General features: G+C 34.6%; 1 protein-coding gene across 1 annotated transcript; it reads right to left on the bottom strand.

The window, feature by feature from the left end:
• Positions 1-9,476: 9,476 nt before the first annotated feature.
• On the bottom strand, positions 9,477-16,841 carry FGB (fibrinogen beta chain). Its single transcript, XM_068542656.1, has 8 exons — positions 16,737-16,841; positions 13,911-14,102; positions 13,258-13,441; positions 12,089-12,316; positions 11,445-11,558; positions 10,972-11,097; positions 10,472-10,757; positions 9,477-9,864 (listed from the first exon to the last, which is right to left on the bottom strand). The coding sequence occupies exons 1-8, from the start codon at positions 16,839-16,841 to the stop codon at positions 9,633-9,635; spliced, it is 1,467 nt and encodes a 488-aa protein (XP_068398757.1). The 3' UTR covers positions 9,477-9,632.
• Positions 16,842-18,209: the final 1,368 nt, after the last annotated feature.

The following is an 18,209-nucleotide window of genomic DNA, read 5'->3' as shown; positions in this document are numbered from 1 at the left end:
ATGTAGTGTCCTTCTTTGTCTCTTGTAGTAGTCTTTGTTTTAAAGTTTATTTTGTCTGATATGAGAATTGCTACTCCAGCTTTCTTTTGATTTCCATTTGCATGGAATATCTTTTTCCATCCCCTCACTTTCAGTCTGTATGTGTCCCTAGGTCTGAAGTGAGTCTCTTGTAGACAACATATATATGGGTCTTGTTTTTGTATCCATTCTGCAAGCCTGCATCTTTTGGTTGGAGCATTTAATCCATTCACGTTTAATGTAATTATCAATATGTATGTTCCTATGACCATTTTCTTAATTGTTTTTGGTTTGTTTTTGTAGGTCCTTTTCTTCTCTTGTGTTTCCCACTTATAAAATTTCCTTTAGCATTTGTTGTAGAGCTGGTTTGGTGGTGTTGAATTCTCTTAGCTTTTGCTTTTCTGTAAAACTTCTGATTTCTCCATCAAATCTGAATGAGATCCTTGCTAGGTAGAGTAATCTTGGTTGTAGGTTTTTCTCCTTCATCACTTTAAATATGTCCTGTCACTCCCTTCTGGCTTGCAGAGTCTCTGCTGAATGATCAGCTGTTAAGCTTATGAGGATTCCCTTGTGTGTTATTTGTTGTTTTCCCTTGCTGCTTTTAATACTTTTTTTGTATTTAATTTTTGATAGTTTGATTAATATGTGTCTTGGCGTGTTTCTCCTTGGATTTATCCTGTATGGGACTCTCTGTGCTTCCTGGACTTGATTAACGATTTCCTTTCCCATATTAGGGAAGTTTTCAACTATAATCTCTTCAAATATTTTCTCAGTCCCTTTCTTTTTCTCTTCTTCTTCCAGGACCCCTATAATTCGAATGTTGGTGCATTTAATGTTGTCCCAGAGGTCTCTGAGACTGTCCTCAATTCTCTTCATTGTTTTTTCTTTATCCTGTTCTGCAGTAGTTATTTCCACTATTTTATCTTCCAGGTCACTTAATCATTCTTCTGCCTCAGTTATTCTGCTACTGATCCCTTCTAGAGAATTTTTAATTTCATTTTTTGTGTTGTTCATCACTGTTTCTTTGCTCTTTAGTTCTTCAGGTCCTTGTTAAACGTTTCTTGTATTTTCTCCATTCTATTTCCAAGATTTTGGATCATCTTTACTATCATTATTCTGAATTCTTTTTCAGGTAGACTGCCTATTTCCTCTTCATTTGTTAGGTCTGGTGGGTTTTTGCCTTGCTCCTTCATCTGCTCTGTGTTTTTCTGTCTTCTCATTTTGCTTAACTTACTGTGTTTGGGGTCTCCTTTTCGCAGGCTGCAGGTTCGTAGTTCCCGTTGTTTTTGGTGTCTGTCCCCAGTGGCTAAGGTTGGTTCAGTAGGTTTTGCAGGTTTCCTGGTGGAGGGGACTAGTGTCTGTGTTCTGATGGATGCGGATGGATCTTGTCTTTCTAGTGGGCAGGTCCATGTCTGGTAGTGTGTTTTGGGGTGTCTGTGGCCTTACTATGATTTTAGACAGCCTCTGTGTTAATGGATGGGGTTGTGTTCTTGTCTTGCTAGTTGTTTGGCATAGGGTGTCCAGCACTGTAGCTTGCTGGTCGTTTAGTGAAGGTGGGTCTTGGTGTTGAGATGGAGATATCTGAGAGATTTTTGCCATTTGATATTACATGGAACTGGGTGGTCTTGTGGAACAGTGTCCTGAACTTGGCTCTCCCACCTCAGATGCACAGCCCTAACCCCTGGCTGGAGCACCAAGAGCATTTCATCCACATGGCTCAGAATAAAAGGTAGAAAAAAAAAAGAAAGAATGAAAGACAGAAGATGAAATAAAATAGTTATTAAAATAAAAAATAAAAAATAATTATTAAGAAAAAAATTTTTTAAGTAATAAAAAAAAAAAAGAAAAAACAGACAGGCAGAACCCTAGGAGAAATGGTAAAAACAGAACTATACAGACAAAATCACACACAGAAGCATACACTTACACAGTCACAAAAAGTGATAAAGGGAAAAAATATATATATCGTTGCTCCCAAAGTCCACCTCCTCAATTTGGGATGTTTCGTTGTCTATTCGGTATTCCATAGATGCAGGGTACATCAAGTTGATTGTGGAGATTTAATCCTCTGCTCCTGAGGCTGCTGGGGGAGATTTCCCTTTCTCTTCTTTGTTTGCACAGCTTCCTGGGTTCAGCTTTGGATTTGGCCCCGCCTCTGCGTGTAGGTCGTCTGAGGGCATCTGTTCTTCTCTCAGACAGGACGGGGTTAAAGGAGTAGCTGATTCTGGGGCTCTGGCTCACTCAGGCCGGGGGGATGGAGGGCTACGGATGCAGGGCGAGCCTGTGACGGCAGAGGCCAGCATGACGTTGCACCAGCCTGAGACACACCGTGTGTTCTCCCGGGGAAGTTGTCCCTGGATCACGGGACCCTGGCAGTGGCAGGCTGCACTGGCTCCCGGGTGGAGAGACATAGATGGGTTTTTTAAGTTTCTGTAAATATTTTTATTGTTTTTTTTCTTTTACATTTAAATATTTCATTAACCTAGAATTCATTTTAATATGTTATGAAGAAGGTCAACTTTTGTTTTCTAGCCAGTTATGCTGAGGTCATTTATTAAACCATTCTTTGCCAGGGGAAAAGAAATGCCAATTTAATTAAAAGTCTTTTTGCATCTATGGAATATATACAGACTCTCTCCAGTGCTTACACTACCTTGGTCATCTTTAAACTATAGTTTTTGGACGAAGTGTTCTCCCTTTTACTCTTCACTTTTTTTCTTCCTGTCTAGAAAAATTCTAACTTAAATTTTTTCTTCTTTTGTTTGTTCTAGGGGCTATTTAGAAAAGCCTTTCTTAGTTTCCAATTAGTTCCTTTTTTAGGGGGTTCCAGTGAGTTATCTTTTTTTTTCTATAACCCTGATCTGATGTGGAATTGGTGAGTCATCTTTTAATTATTAATTTCCAAGTATTTCATCAACTATTTAGTTTAACCAATTTTTTCATTCTGTTTTAGAATTAAGATATTCTTTGTGGGCAAGTACATGATTAATTTTTGTGATTGTTTCATAGGCAAATAGAATTATAATTTTATTTTATAGGTTACAAAATTTTATGTTACCAAGTTTGTTGATAATATTTATATATTCTGTACCTTTTTAAATTTTATATAATTGATCTATCATATTTTAAAATATGTGCATGTATGCATGAACATATATTTATATACACATACATGTTTTTATGTGTGGTCCGTGTGTATATAATAAGGTCTCACTCAGTGTTTTGTGTATGTGTGTTTTCTTTTCCTGTTCTAGAAATTTTGTTTTGTGTGATTGGCTCTTTTATTATCTAGTGCATGAAAGTTTTTGACTATTATATCTTCTCCATTGATTATACTTTTTAATCATTATATAATGTCCCTCTTTTACTTGTTTCATCCTTTTAGAATTGAATTTCACCTTGTTAAATATTAGTATTATCATTACTCCCAATTTCTTTGTTTTTGCATTTACCTAGATATCTTTACAAGCCATTTTATTTTTAACATTATCACTTTATTTAAAAAGCTTTCTTAAAATAATAAATACATTTTAAAACAATTTTAAGTTTATTTTCTTAATTTTATTATTGTTTCCTCTTTCTTTAATTTTTTGCATGTTGTTCCTTTATTTCCAAACTTTCTCTATCACTCAATTTAGAAGATTTTCTTACAGTTGATGATTTTTTTAGAAACAGTTTTATTTTACATTGACTTTTTAAATTTTTTTGTTTCCTCTTTCCTTAACTTCTGCTACTTACTCATGGTGCTACTCCTCCTCCCACTGCCCACCCCACCCAAACCTCCTCTTAATCTGCAAGTTCTATTTAGATTACCCATTTCATAATAACCCCTAGTTGAATGAATGAATCAATAAATGAATAAAATAGATATGAACGTGAAAGTTTTGCCAGGTAAGTACATGGTTTTTAAATATGTCTGCTACAGAGGAAAATGCTGAATTAGGGATTTTTTTCCTGAGTAAGAAATGTAAAAAATATTCAGCTGTATCTTAATTTTACACCTAGATAGATCCATCTTCATCTGTTAGCCTGTAGCCACCTTGATGCTCTCTTTAGCATGCAGTGGTACATGAGAAACTTCTTGATTACTCTTTCCTTAAGTGCAGAGACTCTATTGTTTTCCCTACTACTTCACTCAAGGTATGGCACAAAGTAATGACCCAATAAAATATTTGTGAATTAAGAAATTTAAGGGTTAAAAGGAACTTTAAAGGTCTTCCATTTCAAGCTCCTACTGAATGCATAAATCCCTTCTGTATCTATTGATGTCATATTTCATTTTTATTAAAAGAAATTATTTACATTTTGATTCATGTATTCTATTTACATATTTATTTTTAGTGTCTGGAAACCTTTTAGAATAAAGTATTACATTTCCAGAAAATATTATAAGAATATTTTTAATTGATAATTACTAGAGTTCCTTTAATAAAGGTGAGGACATTCTATAAATTGATTTTTTGATGAGAAAATAGTAGCTTAGGGAGGTTAAATAATGTGATGATAAGAAACACGTCTGGGGATGAAGCTCACAACAGTGTTCTTACAGGCTCTAACCACTTAATTTGCCCACATAATTTATTCTAAGTTCTAGGATAATGATACTGTAGTTTAGATAAACATGAGCGTATTACAAATAGCGTTTAATTTTAATTACTTTCCCAGTAGTATTACTGATCTAATTATACTCTGTCATGTGTTCCCTTTATAACCAACAAAATACATTTCCAAGTTAGCCGACACTAGGGGTGCAACTGGTGAATCAAACAAGATCCATCCATCCAAGTTCATTATTTATCTAAAATCTTGTCTAGAAAAGCCTGAAAGAAAATGATACCATATTAATATAAGTACATGCAGGATGCATAAATCATAAGCTAATTATTTGTTATAGTTGAACAAAGTAATACAACATTTACTATTTGCTGAAACAACTTGAGAAGTAGCAACATTTAGATTTTGGTGAAGATTATACAAATTGCTTGTAGCTAATGAAATTTACATAGAAACCATTCTGGAGCTATCATATGTATTTATTTATGCATTTATTAATTCACCTACATCTTCTTTTTAATTGACTCTCAAATACTTTATAAATCTCATTTATGAAGAAAATCTTTAATTAATTGAGGGTGGGGGTGTCAGGGCCTTAAACGTCATAGAAGGGAGTAAGTAGTATGGTGAGGAATTTGCACCCAGGGAAGAGATTCATATTCTCATACGAGAGTTAGACATTTTGTCTTCCATTTCCCCTTGTAAAAGCAACACTTCAAAACCACAGAGGCAAGAAAATTTAAGGTAACCTGCCAGGATTGAGCTGAGAAATGCTTAGCTATTAAACAGTGGTCTCCCTCTTCATCAGCTCACTGCTGAAGGTGGCTACATGTTGATTGCAACAGAGCACTCTGGAAAATATTTGCTAAATACACCTTTGGCTCTATCTGCAATAGATCTATGACCTCAGGGTCATATGCCTACATAGGCTGTTGCAAAACTGCATTAAAAGTATCTCCTTTTGAGAGATAAAGCAAATGTAGCAAACAGTTGGTGAATCTAGGTGAAACGCATAGAGGTATTCATTAAACTATTCTTACAATTTCTTTGTAAGACTGAAACTTTTCGAATAAAAAGTTGTTGGAGAAATAAACATAATTCAGTCAAAAGACAAAACCAAAAAACATATCACCTGTTGGTCACATCTTGTTTGGGAGGAGAGAAAGGGTACAACGGTTAATATTCATACCAGTTAAGACTATTTGCATAAGCATATGACTCTCCCAGTGTAATCACCTAGGAAATAAAATATTTGAGTAAATAATAGGTAATATCAGGCTCCTGATTGCTATCCTACATACATAAATAATGTTAAGAATTCATATAAAAGATGATTCTCCTAATAGAAAATTGGGGATAGGACCTGAAAGGGAACTCTCAAAACAAGATACACAAATGATCATTAAACATTTTAAAATCCCTTAGTTGCACCAGTAATTAAAGATATGAAAATTAAAGCAATTGTCAATATTTTAATCATAACTTTCAGCATTCATGAAGGAGAAGAAAAAAATATATATAAACACCTCTAATTCTGTGTGTTACAGGTAAATCAATGCAATCTTTATGGAGAGTTATTTGGCAATATATTTATTTTAAAAACTTTTAGAATGCCAAAACCTTTTATTTCCTCTAGAAATTCTGCTTCTAGGAATTTATTCTAGAAGGAAATAGATAAAAACCTATATTATAGATAATACAGATTATGTATATATGCAAAAAAGTTATGCATAAGGATGCTAATTGCAGTATTGTCTTTATTAGGACTAGGTCAGAAAAATCTAAATGTCTAATGAGAGACACTTGCTTAAAAAAAGAGTACATGGCACACAATGCAATATTATATGGCCATTAAAAATCATATAGAAAATAACATTATAGAAGAATATTAAGTAACATGGAAAATTTTCCATGCCACAATGTGAAATATTCAAGTTCTAAAACACGCACAGGATAAAAACAAAAACATCTACTGACATATTAGCTGCTTCCCTCTTAGTGCTGAAATTATAAATCGTTCTACATTTCTCTGTATTTCCCAAAACGTCTACACATAATATGTACTACTTTCGTTATTTAAAACCACAATTAATGTTAAAATAAACAGAACTTATTCCATTTGCTAGGTTTAGGCATAATTATGCACCAACACATTGTGACTTGGTGCAGAGCTGAGTGACAGTGGGAGCATCAAGCAGGGAGCATCAGATCACATGGCACAGTGGGGGAATGTATGGTGTTCAGATCACAGCTTCAGCTCTATGTACAAATGGTCGGTAGCATCTTTCATTTGTTTCTACACCTCAGAAAAACTAAAAGTCCAACTAAAGAATCAGCTGATACTGACAGATACCAGAATAGAAATAGTGGTTAGCTGCTAAATCCAAGTTGAGCCTTAAAGATAGGCAGTGGTCACAGTATGAAGTCACAGTAATTGCAAAGATGACCTCTTGCTCTAAATATTGCCTCATAGTCACCACTTGAGTGGGAAGAGTGCCAGATAAGAAAGATGGGAGTCTCAGGTGAATGCAAATGTAGCCTGAATCACTCGTTCCAAAATCCAGCTGGTGATCAGAATCTCTTGGGGACATTTATTAAAAATATATATTCTTAGGATCTTCCCATGTAGAGGCTCTGATGTAATAAACCTGGGTTGACTTCAGGAACTCTGTATTCTAAATAAGCTCTGCAGGTTTAGATGATCAGTGTGTGTAATGGTTGAACAGAAATGTCAGTTCAACTACTGTGGCTCGTGGTATGCCAGATAATCTACGTTTTTGTCCCATGTGTTTTCACCTTAAAAAACAAGGCTTCAGTTAACATTGGTTACTTGTTTTCCTTGGTTCCTAAATGCAGAGAAATGGGAAATTTACATCCCAAGTACATATATCCTTTATAGTTTGTTCCATACTTTCAGTCTTAATTGTATAATAAATATAGTTCTCATGCCATAGTGTGGGATTATTAATTTTCAACTCATCTTTTTATTATCTCCATAAAAGTCATGAGTTAACCTTTTTAGATACTGTTTTATATATTCTAACTAGGGGACACTACCTTTTGATTGTATTCGAAATTGTGAAGCTTGAATGGGCAAAATCAGATAGGTAACATTTCTTACCAACTGATACCTTAAGAAGGCTTACTTCTTTCTAAATAGATATTACATATTACCCAGGTGTGGTCTCTGTTTTTCTGCTACTTGTACATTAACTAAGAAATTGACCATCGGATTATCTACTTTAGTGAGTTTTAATCTGTGGTTTTACTTTAAACTCTAGGATTCACTTAGTCCTGGGTACATAAGAGGGTTGAGCAAAGATCTGAGTGATATTGCCCTTAGATTGGGCCCCTGCCACCTCCCCATCCTTTATTTCGTGGGCTTTTGATACATTCAGGCTTGCTGCAAAATTCCTACTTTCCAGTATCTTGCATATTGAGTTTCTATGTGTGCCTTTATTGGAAAATGGGTTCTACCTAAGAAAGGGCTATCCAAGATCTTGATAATCATTGGATTTAGTCATAGAATATTTATAAATTTATGAAAATCTGACTTTCTGACAGGCAGATGATTCTGGAATCAAAGATGAATAAGAGCTCATTATCAGCAAAGGAGAAAGGTGTGTAGAACAGACAAATTGAATTTAAAGCGAAGCTTGAAATGGACAGCAATTTTGTCAGATGGTGTTGGAGGAAAGATGTTGTTTACAATGGGAGCACAATATAAAAGGGCCTGACCTTTCCAGGAACGGTGAAAAATTCACTGTGACAAGAGTGCAGATGTATCGTGAAGAGGAACAGGGGCAGGAGACAGTGCTGGGACCAAGTAACAAACCATTTTCACTCCCAGCTAAGAAATCTGGATTTTAACACTTGATAACAACGAGCTAACATTAAGCAGGAAAGTAACTTGGTCAGAATTTTCTGTTTTTAGGACGGTATATGTGATGGCAGAGTAACAGACAAATTGAATATAGGTGAGACAGAACCTACGGCAGGGAAACCAGGTAAAAGTTGAAGTTGGCTATGATGAGGAATTAAGGGAGTGATAGCATTCCCGTGATAGAAATGAATAACTTTTGCTTCGATGCAAAGCCTAAGAAGATGAGTGTCAGGACAATGTTTCCATGAAAATCAGTGGCAATGATGCTACAAGAGGGAAGGAGGATTAAGGGTCAGAGGGTTGCACAGGGCGATGGAGAATACAGAGTAAAAGAAAGTTGAGTTGATATACTCATTTGCCGAGGAGAAGTAGAAAGAAGAGAAATTCACTTCTATTTCAGTTCTGGTGTGACCATGTGAAAAACAAAAACCCAGTTGAGGCCAATAGGCCGAATTTCCAGGGGCAACAGACAAATGCTGCTTCCTCCCTCGCTGTTTCCCTCAAAAAACAAATGGTGAAGACTTGACCGTGACTGTCCTCTTGGGATCTCTGATCCGCAAGTCTAGTTCCCTGCAGAGCAGTGGATTTTCATGGTGCAGAGGGAGATGCTGAAACTTCAGGGGTTCACTGCCACTTCATTAGCTACTTGAGGTTGTGAATGCTTCTCTTTTCTCACAAGTTCACAAAGCCTCAGTTCTCACAAAGCCTAACTGAGTGGCCATGTGGAGTACAAAATAAGAAAACATTAATTTATTGTAACAGAAACCAGTTTAATGAATAAATCTTTTTGAGTTTTCTGTGACAGATATTACATAAATAAAGAGAGGTTTAAAAGTGGACTTTTAAACACAGGTTTTTAGCTCACCTCACAGTTTTCCCACAAGGATAGAAAATTTCTCTTCCTAATTTGAAACTTTTCACAATCCACTGAAATTATGAACACTGACTATCCACAGTCATCCTTTTAGTTACATCTTGGTATGCAACAGAAATAATGAATATGAAAGAAAATCATGTGCTATTTTAAATGTCATTTGTCTAAATACTGTTTCCAAAAAGTCACACTTACTACATTTTGATAGCTTTAGAGGGATATAAGGTATGAAAAAAAATTCTGATGACATGATATATAAAAATGTTGTTATGTAGGGAAGAATAATAATCTATGTGTGGAGGACTATTGCTCTGGGAAGTAGGGCCTGATCTTCATGGACATCTTCTTCATCGAGTACCAGGACCCCTGCCAGTTCATCCACACCACTCCATCGTCTGTGCCGTGCTTTGCCATGTCCCAGGTATAAGGGCCACCCCAGTAGTATCTGCCATTTGGATTGGCTGCATGACATCTATTATACCACCATCCACCACCATCCTCTTTAGAACACTGCTTTCTGGGATCTGTAGTTTTCCTGAAAGGAAATTCGTTTGGGGTTATTAGAACTGCAGTGCTCTCAAGTTAATTCTTTGCTAAGTACGCACAGAGAAGTGCTGTGTGCAATATTCCTTCCCTCTGGTTCTATATGTAAAGTCACAATTACACAGTAAAGGTCTTCTCTGCCCTATAGCAAGAAAGGGAGAGAACTGGGCTTATGTGGCAAATTAATCTATATTTGTTACTTTATCCTGAAATGATAGCTTTCAGATCCCTTAGTGTTACAGATCCCTGGAAAACAAAATGGAGGTTTTGATATACACAGTACAATTTAGAGATAGGGAAATCTATCTAAGTACGCACTACTTAGTAACTGTGCTCAAATTCCAGTTGTATCTTTTATGGTTATGTGATTTTGTGTAAATTCCTTAATCTCTCTAATCTTAATTTGTAAAATGAGGATAGTAATGGCAACCTTATAGCTGGAGTGCTTTAGAGTGACCCAGAAAGAGCTTAGCACAGTGGCTGGCACACAGGAAGTACCCAAGAAATGAGAGTCACTAATCACATTAGCGATCACTAATGACTCCAAGAAGCAATGTTAGCAGCGGTGCTAAAAGCAGGAGGGAAGAACCAGCACGTACCAGCCGTCATTGTCTCTGTCGTATGTGCTGAAGAACATGCTGTTGTGGATGGTCATAGTCCGGTTTTCTCCCACCAGTTGAGAAGCTCCTTCTATGAGGGCATTGCCAGCTGTGCCCTTGTATTTGCTCACTGAGAGTTGATATTTGTTGGCCTCACTCTGTACAGTGAATCCTTCATAGAGTGCTGTCACCTTATCTCCTTTCCAGTCCTCCATTTCAATAAAAAGCTTTGTGGGTCCCAACCTGGTAAGCTGGCTAATTTTGTCATTTCCAAGCCAATACTCACCTAAAGGAAAAATAAAATAAAATCTCACCAAAAATAAAACCTTTAAAAAAAAAACTGGCTTTTCCCCCTCATCATTAGCTTTTATACTCTTTTTGTAAATTCTTCTTAACCTCCTAAAACTCCTAAAAACAGACTACCAACACTATGTTTTTTAAATGGAAAAAAAAAAACCATCTAAAAAAGAATGATTTTATTTTGTACTCCCAGTTTTTACCTGGTACACCACAGTATTTTTTCCCATCTGCATTGGTTGCAATATTTCCAAATCCTTCCTTATATGGATCCCATTTCCTGCCAAAGTCAACACTACCATCTTGACGGTTCTGAATTACTGTCCATCCTTTGGTTGAAAGAAACAAAATAACACACATTACCACTAACAAATAATGTCGCTTTGAGGGCAATGTCTGAATTCCTTGTCCATTTAATTCATGCCCATCGATATTTAGTGCTCCAAAATAGATATAATAAGGAAATAAATGTGAGAGGAAAACTCGCAAAATCTTTGGAAACTGCAAGTGCCTTATCTTACCCCAAATTGTGAATCAGAGGTATTCTAAAACATCAGCTTGAATTCCAAATCAAATGGCTCATTGTTAGCTACGTTAAACCTAGGTTTTATTTCCTGGCATTTTATGGTATCAAAACAATTTCAGCATAATAGGTCAAAAGCCATCAAACACTTACCTCCTCTTTCTGTTTTCATATCACAGTATACTCTATATGGTTTGATAGAACTGTCAGGCTGAATGAGATACATTTCAGATGTTTCACCTCCATTCCTGATAATTTCCTCACATTCTGCAACCATAAGATAACATTATATTTAGGGACTACAACATCATTACCTTGTCTTTAGTCACTAATTTTGTAAGATAACTGATTACATAGATACTAAAGAACATTTTATTTTAGACATTTGAGAATATGTTGTAGAAACTTAATCTTCCTTTTACTAAAAATCAAACTCGGTTTCAAGGAATTCTATCTGCCAAGGGGGTGTAAAAGCTCTTCTCTACCTTTTGTGTCCTGTGATATCCATAAACTTCCAGAACCCACGTGATGGAGAAATCCCTACATCTATCCATGATTCCACCATCTTTTCAAGCAAGCATGTACATTACACCCATGGAGCTACCACCATCATTACACTGCTTCCTACTCATCAAAAACTGGCAAATGCATTAGGCATGGTAGGGGTATCTTCATGATGTGCTAAGATGTCATTAGGATCTGTTGGGAAAATCCATTGGACTTCTTTTAGTTCTCTTATTTTTAGAGAGTGTGAGTTCTTCTGGAACCTACTAGAAATATGTATCTTAACTAGTTACCTCTGCCAGACACCACAGGAATATTGCAAGTGACAGTACACGGGCTGCGGCAGTATTCCATCTGAGCTGAGACATCCGATTCTAATTTTTGTATTTTGCTTCTCAAATTTTCCAGAATTGAACGGAGCACACGAAGTTTAGTTGGGATATTACTGTTCACAGTCTCATCTATATATAACTGGTGCTTTTCCAGTTGTGAGGAGTACTCATTTATTACATTTTCATTATCTGGAAAAATGAAATTATGTAGGAGTGGTTAGCATTTTCTCCTGATAAAAAAACTAAACGTATTCAACCACACAATTGTGATTCTGATTTTCTGAGAATAAACTAATAGACTCCGAATGAACATCGGGCAGTCATGATATGTAGTTGTACTTAGGGGAAATTATTTGCCCAATGGCATACAAAAATTAACATATAGTCTAGCTACTATAATAGTAATTTACCTTAGATTAAGCTAAAAATTATGCCTAATAATAGATACAATAAGTTATCTATTACTTTGGTGACAAAAAGAGGAGAAAGCAGGACTTAGGCTTTCCATCTCAGAAGTTCAACATCTTATGGAGTAGACACACTTGATTTATTTATTCATCTTACTTAAGTACAGCAGAGCCTTGAAATATACAAGAGAAATGCCATGATTCCTTTGAAAAATGTCCAAATTTGGGTATGCTACTCCCTGAAACACCTATGCCATGCTGGCTCACTAGCTGATTCCTAACCACCAAGCCAATAGCACTCAAAGTTCAGATCTCAGGATTCAAAGGATAAGATCATTATCTGCAATTCAATTGAGTATATCCTGGACACAGTTATATTCAAAACCTCAAATGTTCAATCTATAAATGCTAAATTTTTACTCTGTGAATATACTGTCTTCGGAGTCACAAGTTTTTTTATAGACTAAAAATAAGGACTCACAGTGAAAATTTTCACAGAGAATCATCCTTGCTGATGCCAGACTGGGAATAAGAGTTGCATAGTGCTTGTCAGACAAGTTGCAGGTGAAGATGCCTAAGTGAGGACCTTGGGGTAATCAGGCTCATACTGAACTACTCGAACTCATCTAGAAACGTGAATCTCCTCAGAATTGTGCATTCCCATGGCACTCTGACAGTTTCAATTTTATAATAGAATCAAACAGGAAACACAAGGACATCTACCTTTTACTTGCTTCTGCCTCTCTTTCCACATGTTTTTTAGCAGAGTTATATACTGAAAGGTGGAAGTAGAGGTCTGGGAAACGGACTCTATATTAGTAATTAACTCTTCTACATTCTTTCTGATTGGTCTTTCCTCTTTTACCAAAGTATCTTGCAACTGACATCCTGTAGGACACAACACGCCCTGCAAACAAAGAAAATAGCCAACATTAGATGAAGGATTGGGGTTATGGATATTTGTGAAAATAGCATATAGTGAAAATTCAATGACATCATTCACCAATATAAAAACTTGCAATTTGATTTTCTTTATGTGAGACCAGAAATTCTAGACTCATCATTATATTCCTCTGAAGATTAAAAATAATCCTTACCACAGAACAAAGGTAATTAGGCTATGAAAATGTTACCCTCTGAACAGACAAAGTGGGCAAAGTACAAAGGAGAGGCAACATCATGTGTCCTAATTTGTAATCTTGGGCCCAGACCAAAGAAAATTAGAAAAGCACCCTTAGCCCAAGGCCCAGTAAGTTTATGTTTTGTATTTACATCCAAAAGATACAAACAAAATAAAAATGATGGTAATGTGGGTCAACACAACATCAGGAAGACATGATGAATACAGGCCTTCTTCGCACGGGAGGCCCACCCACCAGGTCTGGGTCAGCGTGCAGGCAGCCGTCAGCATCAGGGGGTTTTCTCTCCACTTTCTTCTGGCGGATAGCTGCTTTGGCTGGACGAGCCTGATAGCCATCTCCGCTGATGGGAGGGGGGACGGGTCTCAGGCTGGGAGCCTCCTCCCTCTTCTTGTCATAGGGTCGATGACCACGGGCATCCAAATGCAACTTCAGGGAACCAGGCAGAAATAAAATGTAGAGTGTTATAGGAGATTTTAGATGTAGCTATTCCAACACCCTCATTCTATAACTTTGGTTATCAAATGACTGAGGATTTGCTTAAGGTTCATCAACTAGCTAGTTGTTGTTCGTAAATCAATAGGTTCCTTAGGTTTCTTCAGTAACAGTAGAAAGAAAAACAGTGCAAAAAGCTATTGTGCCTGGGGTAGTTTTTAAAAAGAGACTTTAAAAAATGTTGTATCAGATAATGAAAGGTAATGACCTCAGATTCCTGAAACCTATACATTGGAACATACAAAATAGTAAGAAATCTATACCGTCAGGAGGAATAAATGTTCTCAAGGCACTGGATTACTAAATTCCTGTAATTATTGTTAATTATTTTTTTACTTTCAATTTTTATGAATTGATGATTAATTTGGCTAACTCCTATATAATAATATTTAAGAGGCAATACAGATTTATTAAAAGCAAAATTTACTTAGGATTTATTTGTAATAAGACAACCATTGGCTCTAACATGTTTGAAGAGGAATAAGGTATTCTGGAGCCAGACTGCTTGGTTTCAAGTCTTGACCCCCACCACTTACTAGCTATAAAGATCTTTGGCAAGTTACTTCATCTGTAAAATAGGGATGATAAAAGTATCTGCCATATAAGATGATTGTTAGGATTAAATGACTCATTGCATATGACACCCTTAGAAGAATACCTGACACATATTGAGTTATTATTATTGTTTTTATTGCAATCACACATAACAGATACTACAGTGTAAGTGGCTTTTCCACTACTAACTTCAATCTTATCTTCTATCAACAAAATTGTTAAATCATTCTCATGAAATTTTCTACTTGATTTCCTTTATCAAATACCATGATTTTCTCATATTTAAAATAATTCTCAAGGTATGTGCATTGCAATTAAAATTATTTGCTAATTGAAAAAATATTACATTAAAAGATAGTGAAGTGGAAAATATGCAATGCAATACAAAAGTGCTGGCTTAGATTAACTATATTATCATCATATGACCTTTGTCAGTACTTACACCTTTTGAGACTTAATTACAAATTAACAAATGATTAGATTTGCTGCAGAGACTAAGCTCTCTAGCTATTTTGTGGGCCTAGAAGTCATTGAATGACTGTTTGGAATTTCACTGTCATTTATTCAGTAAGTTAGAATAATATTTAACATTTAGTGGTAGAGCACTAGGCTTTAAACCCAGGCAAGTTGGATCAAGATTCCCCTGCTTAACTGCTGAAATTAAACTACAGTATATGTTATGTGTGACTGCAAGAAAAATAATAATGTATGAAGATTTGTAGGAAATATACATATTTTGTGTCAAAGACATGGTCCCAGCCAGACAGGAATTTTATGAAATGTGATTCATCTGTTTACTACAAATCAAATTATAACAGAAGAAAAATATTTCTTTTTTATTTTAGAATATAATTAAAGAGGTAGTGTTGGTGATCTAGCTTTCCTAGAGAAAAGTAAATGAAAAATGTTAAACATCTTAAAAGAAATTATATGAAGTTTATGAAGACCACTTATTGAAATAACTAAAACTAGAAAATCCAATTGGAAGGTTAAACTAGTAAACTGTCTCTGTGTAGATTAGTTGGTGAGCAGGAATGTAAAAGTGCTTACCCAAGTACTTTATAAAAGTTTACTCTTACACATGTTTTACATTTTTCTTACCTAATTCAATTAACCAAATAACTATCTTTTCATATGTATAGTTTGATAATTAAAACACTTAGGTTCCCTTCAAATTCAACAAGTGATCCAAAATGAATCACTTCATTTATGTATTACTGTGTACTTTTATTTCTAGTATGGTGATACTATGCTATATACAAGAAATTTGATCAGGAGTCATTTGATAATAAAATTTTAATTCTTTAAATATTCATTTCTCTAAATGCATTTTTGTATTTTTGACATCTGCAAACCAGTAGGAGTAAATCAGCAAAGATAGTACTTGAGGAAAAACTGTTCTATGAATGAATAAATTAAATGGAGCGATGTATTTGATAACCACTAATAATAACAATATATAAATTTCTCATTTGAAAAAAACAATTTTTAATCTTCTATTACCACACTTGATCTCTTCTGCTTTTAGATTTAGTTTACAATTTTCATTCATAAATAGCCTGTAATTTCATGAGCTTTATATTACCCTCCTTCACCAAAGAGCCATCTAGCTACTACAGCTTTTTTCTTTTAAAATGCTGCTCTTTTATTATTTTATAGTCTGGGAAATTTTCAGATATTTGTTCTCAAATTGTAATAACATATTGCTAGAACTCAATGAAAATGATAGTACTCAGGATAGCAACAATCGGAAAAACACATCTTACATTAGATCTGACATCTTCTTCCTGGGAAAATAAAGGTGATAAACCAGAAAATGAGAAATTATTATTTTGTTTTTGTATAAGAAACACTATGCAACATTCTTTAAATAAAATAGGTCTTAGAGATTAACAATTCAATTTCATAATTAAAATCAATGTTAATTTCATTATAATATTCACATATGATTATGTTTTGGTTATATTTTATATTAATAATATTAGTAAGAATACAATAATATTTAAAAGTCACCTCATCGTAGTCATCAATAGCTTGGGCCTTAACTATAAAAACACAGAATAGTAGCAGTAGTAGATGTTTCATGGTTTTAAATTTTTGGAAGTTCCAAGAAACCATCCTTTGCTATAGACTTAACTGAGAGATCTTCAATCCTATATATACCTGAATCCTCTGTTAGCTATGCCTTTCCAAGTGATTACCTTCCTTAGTTAACGTTTAATTTTTTGGTTCACTTGTTGGCTGAACTATTTTATCCCTTAAGCAACATGTTCCCAGCAAGACTTATTTACTTGTCATACAACCGTTCCCTGTTGGCCGAGTTTAGTAACACCGAAGTTCCTTAATTCATTTAATCGGACAATATGACGGGAAATTGGGACATTCCTAAAAGAGTTGTGTATCACATTTCCTGTAAATTAACGTGGATGCTACACAGACTCCCAAAGAATGTGTGAGGAAAAAAATATTTTTAATCCAAGCACAAAAAAATTCGACCTACTTACAAGGCACCCATTAACTGTGAACTCACTAGAGGTTTACCATAAGTGCTGTTTTGAGGTAATCCTGTAATTCAGTTTTTAAAAAGGCCATTAAACTAAAGAATAATATTACCATGTGTTCATCTTCTCTTTCAGACATTAATCAGAATAACAAAATTATCGATAATATTCATGCCTTATGCTATGATAGACTAACATGAAAAAGAAAATGTAGTCTTCTTTTTTTGCTCTGACCACCTTCCATATTTTGTTCTTTACTAATATGTTAAAATGTTTAAATAATTCTAAACTTTATTAAAATAATTAGTAGATTACAGATTCCTAAATCAAAATCATTATTATGGTGATTGGATACATATTTAACATTTTATTTTTATATTATATTTATATATATATATTTTATATATATATAAATATAAATATATTTTATATATATTTTATATATAAATATAAATATATATATTTATATATAATATATATGTTAATATATTATTAGTATTTATAAAAACAATGTTATTTTAACATTAGTGAAGCCTTCATATATCTATTTCAAATAGAAGCTCAGACACCATTTCCTTTCATAATTTCCTATAAGCTAACAAATGCATCTTTGTCGTCTTTTCATTGTTTTTTGCAATCAGGATTAACAACTCTTACAAGAATCAATAGCAAAACCATAGCCAAAACAAAAATCCCAGCAAGTGTGCTCTTTATAGCATTTTTCTGGGTTTCTTTGGTATGCAAAGTGAAACATCTGTTGTTAAATTTTTTAAGTGATTTTCTTAAAAAGATAGCAGGTTATCCAGGTTTGGAACAGGAGAATTTGTTTTAAACAATGCTTTGAAGCAGTCTCTTGATAATGGTACGAAAAACACTAAATTTCTTTCTTCTCTGGGTAGCATAAGTTGCATTCCTAAATCCTTTTAACTCAGATTTATAGAAGCAAAATGTTGAGTTTAAATTAAGTAAAATAGTTGATTGGATT

Source organism: Eschrichtius robustus, chromosome 4 (assembly GCF_028021215.1).
Source record: "Eschrichtius robustus isolate mEscRob2 chromosome 4, mEscRob2.pri, whole genome shotgun sequence".
NCBI classification, from domain to species: Eukaryota; Metazoa; Chordata; class Mammalia; order Artiodactyla; family Eschrichtiidae; genus Eschrichtius; species Eschrichtius robustus.
The sequence above is the reverse complement of the archived record's forward strand: the minus strand, read 5'-3'. Positions and strand labels throughout refer to the sequence as shown.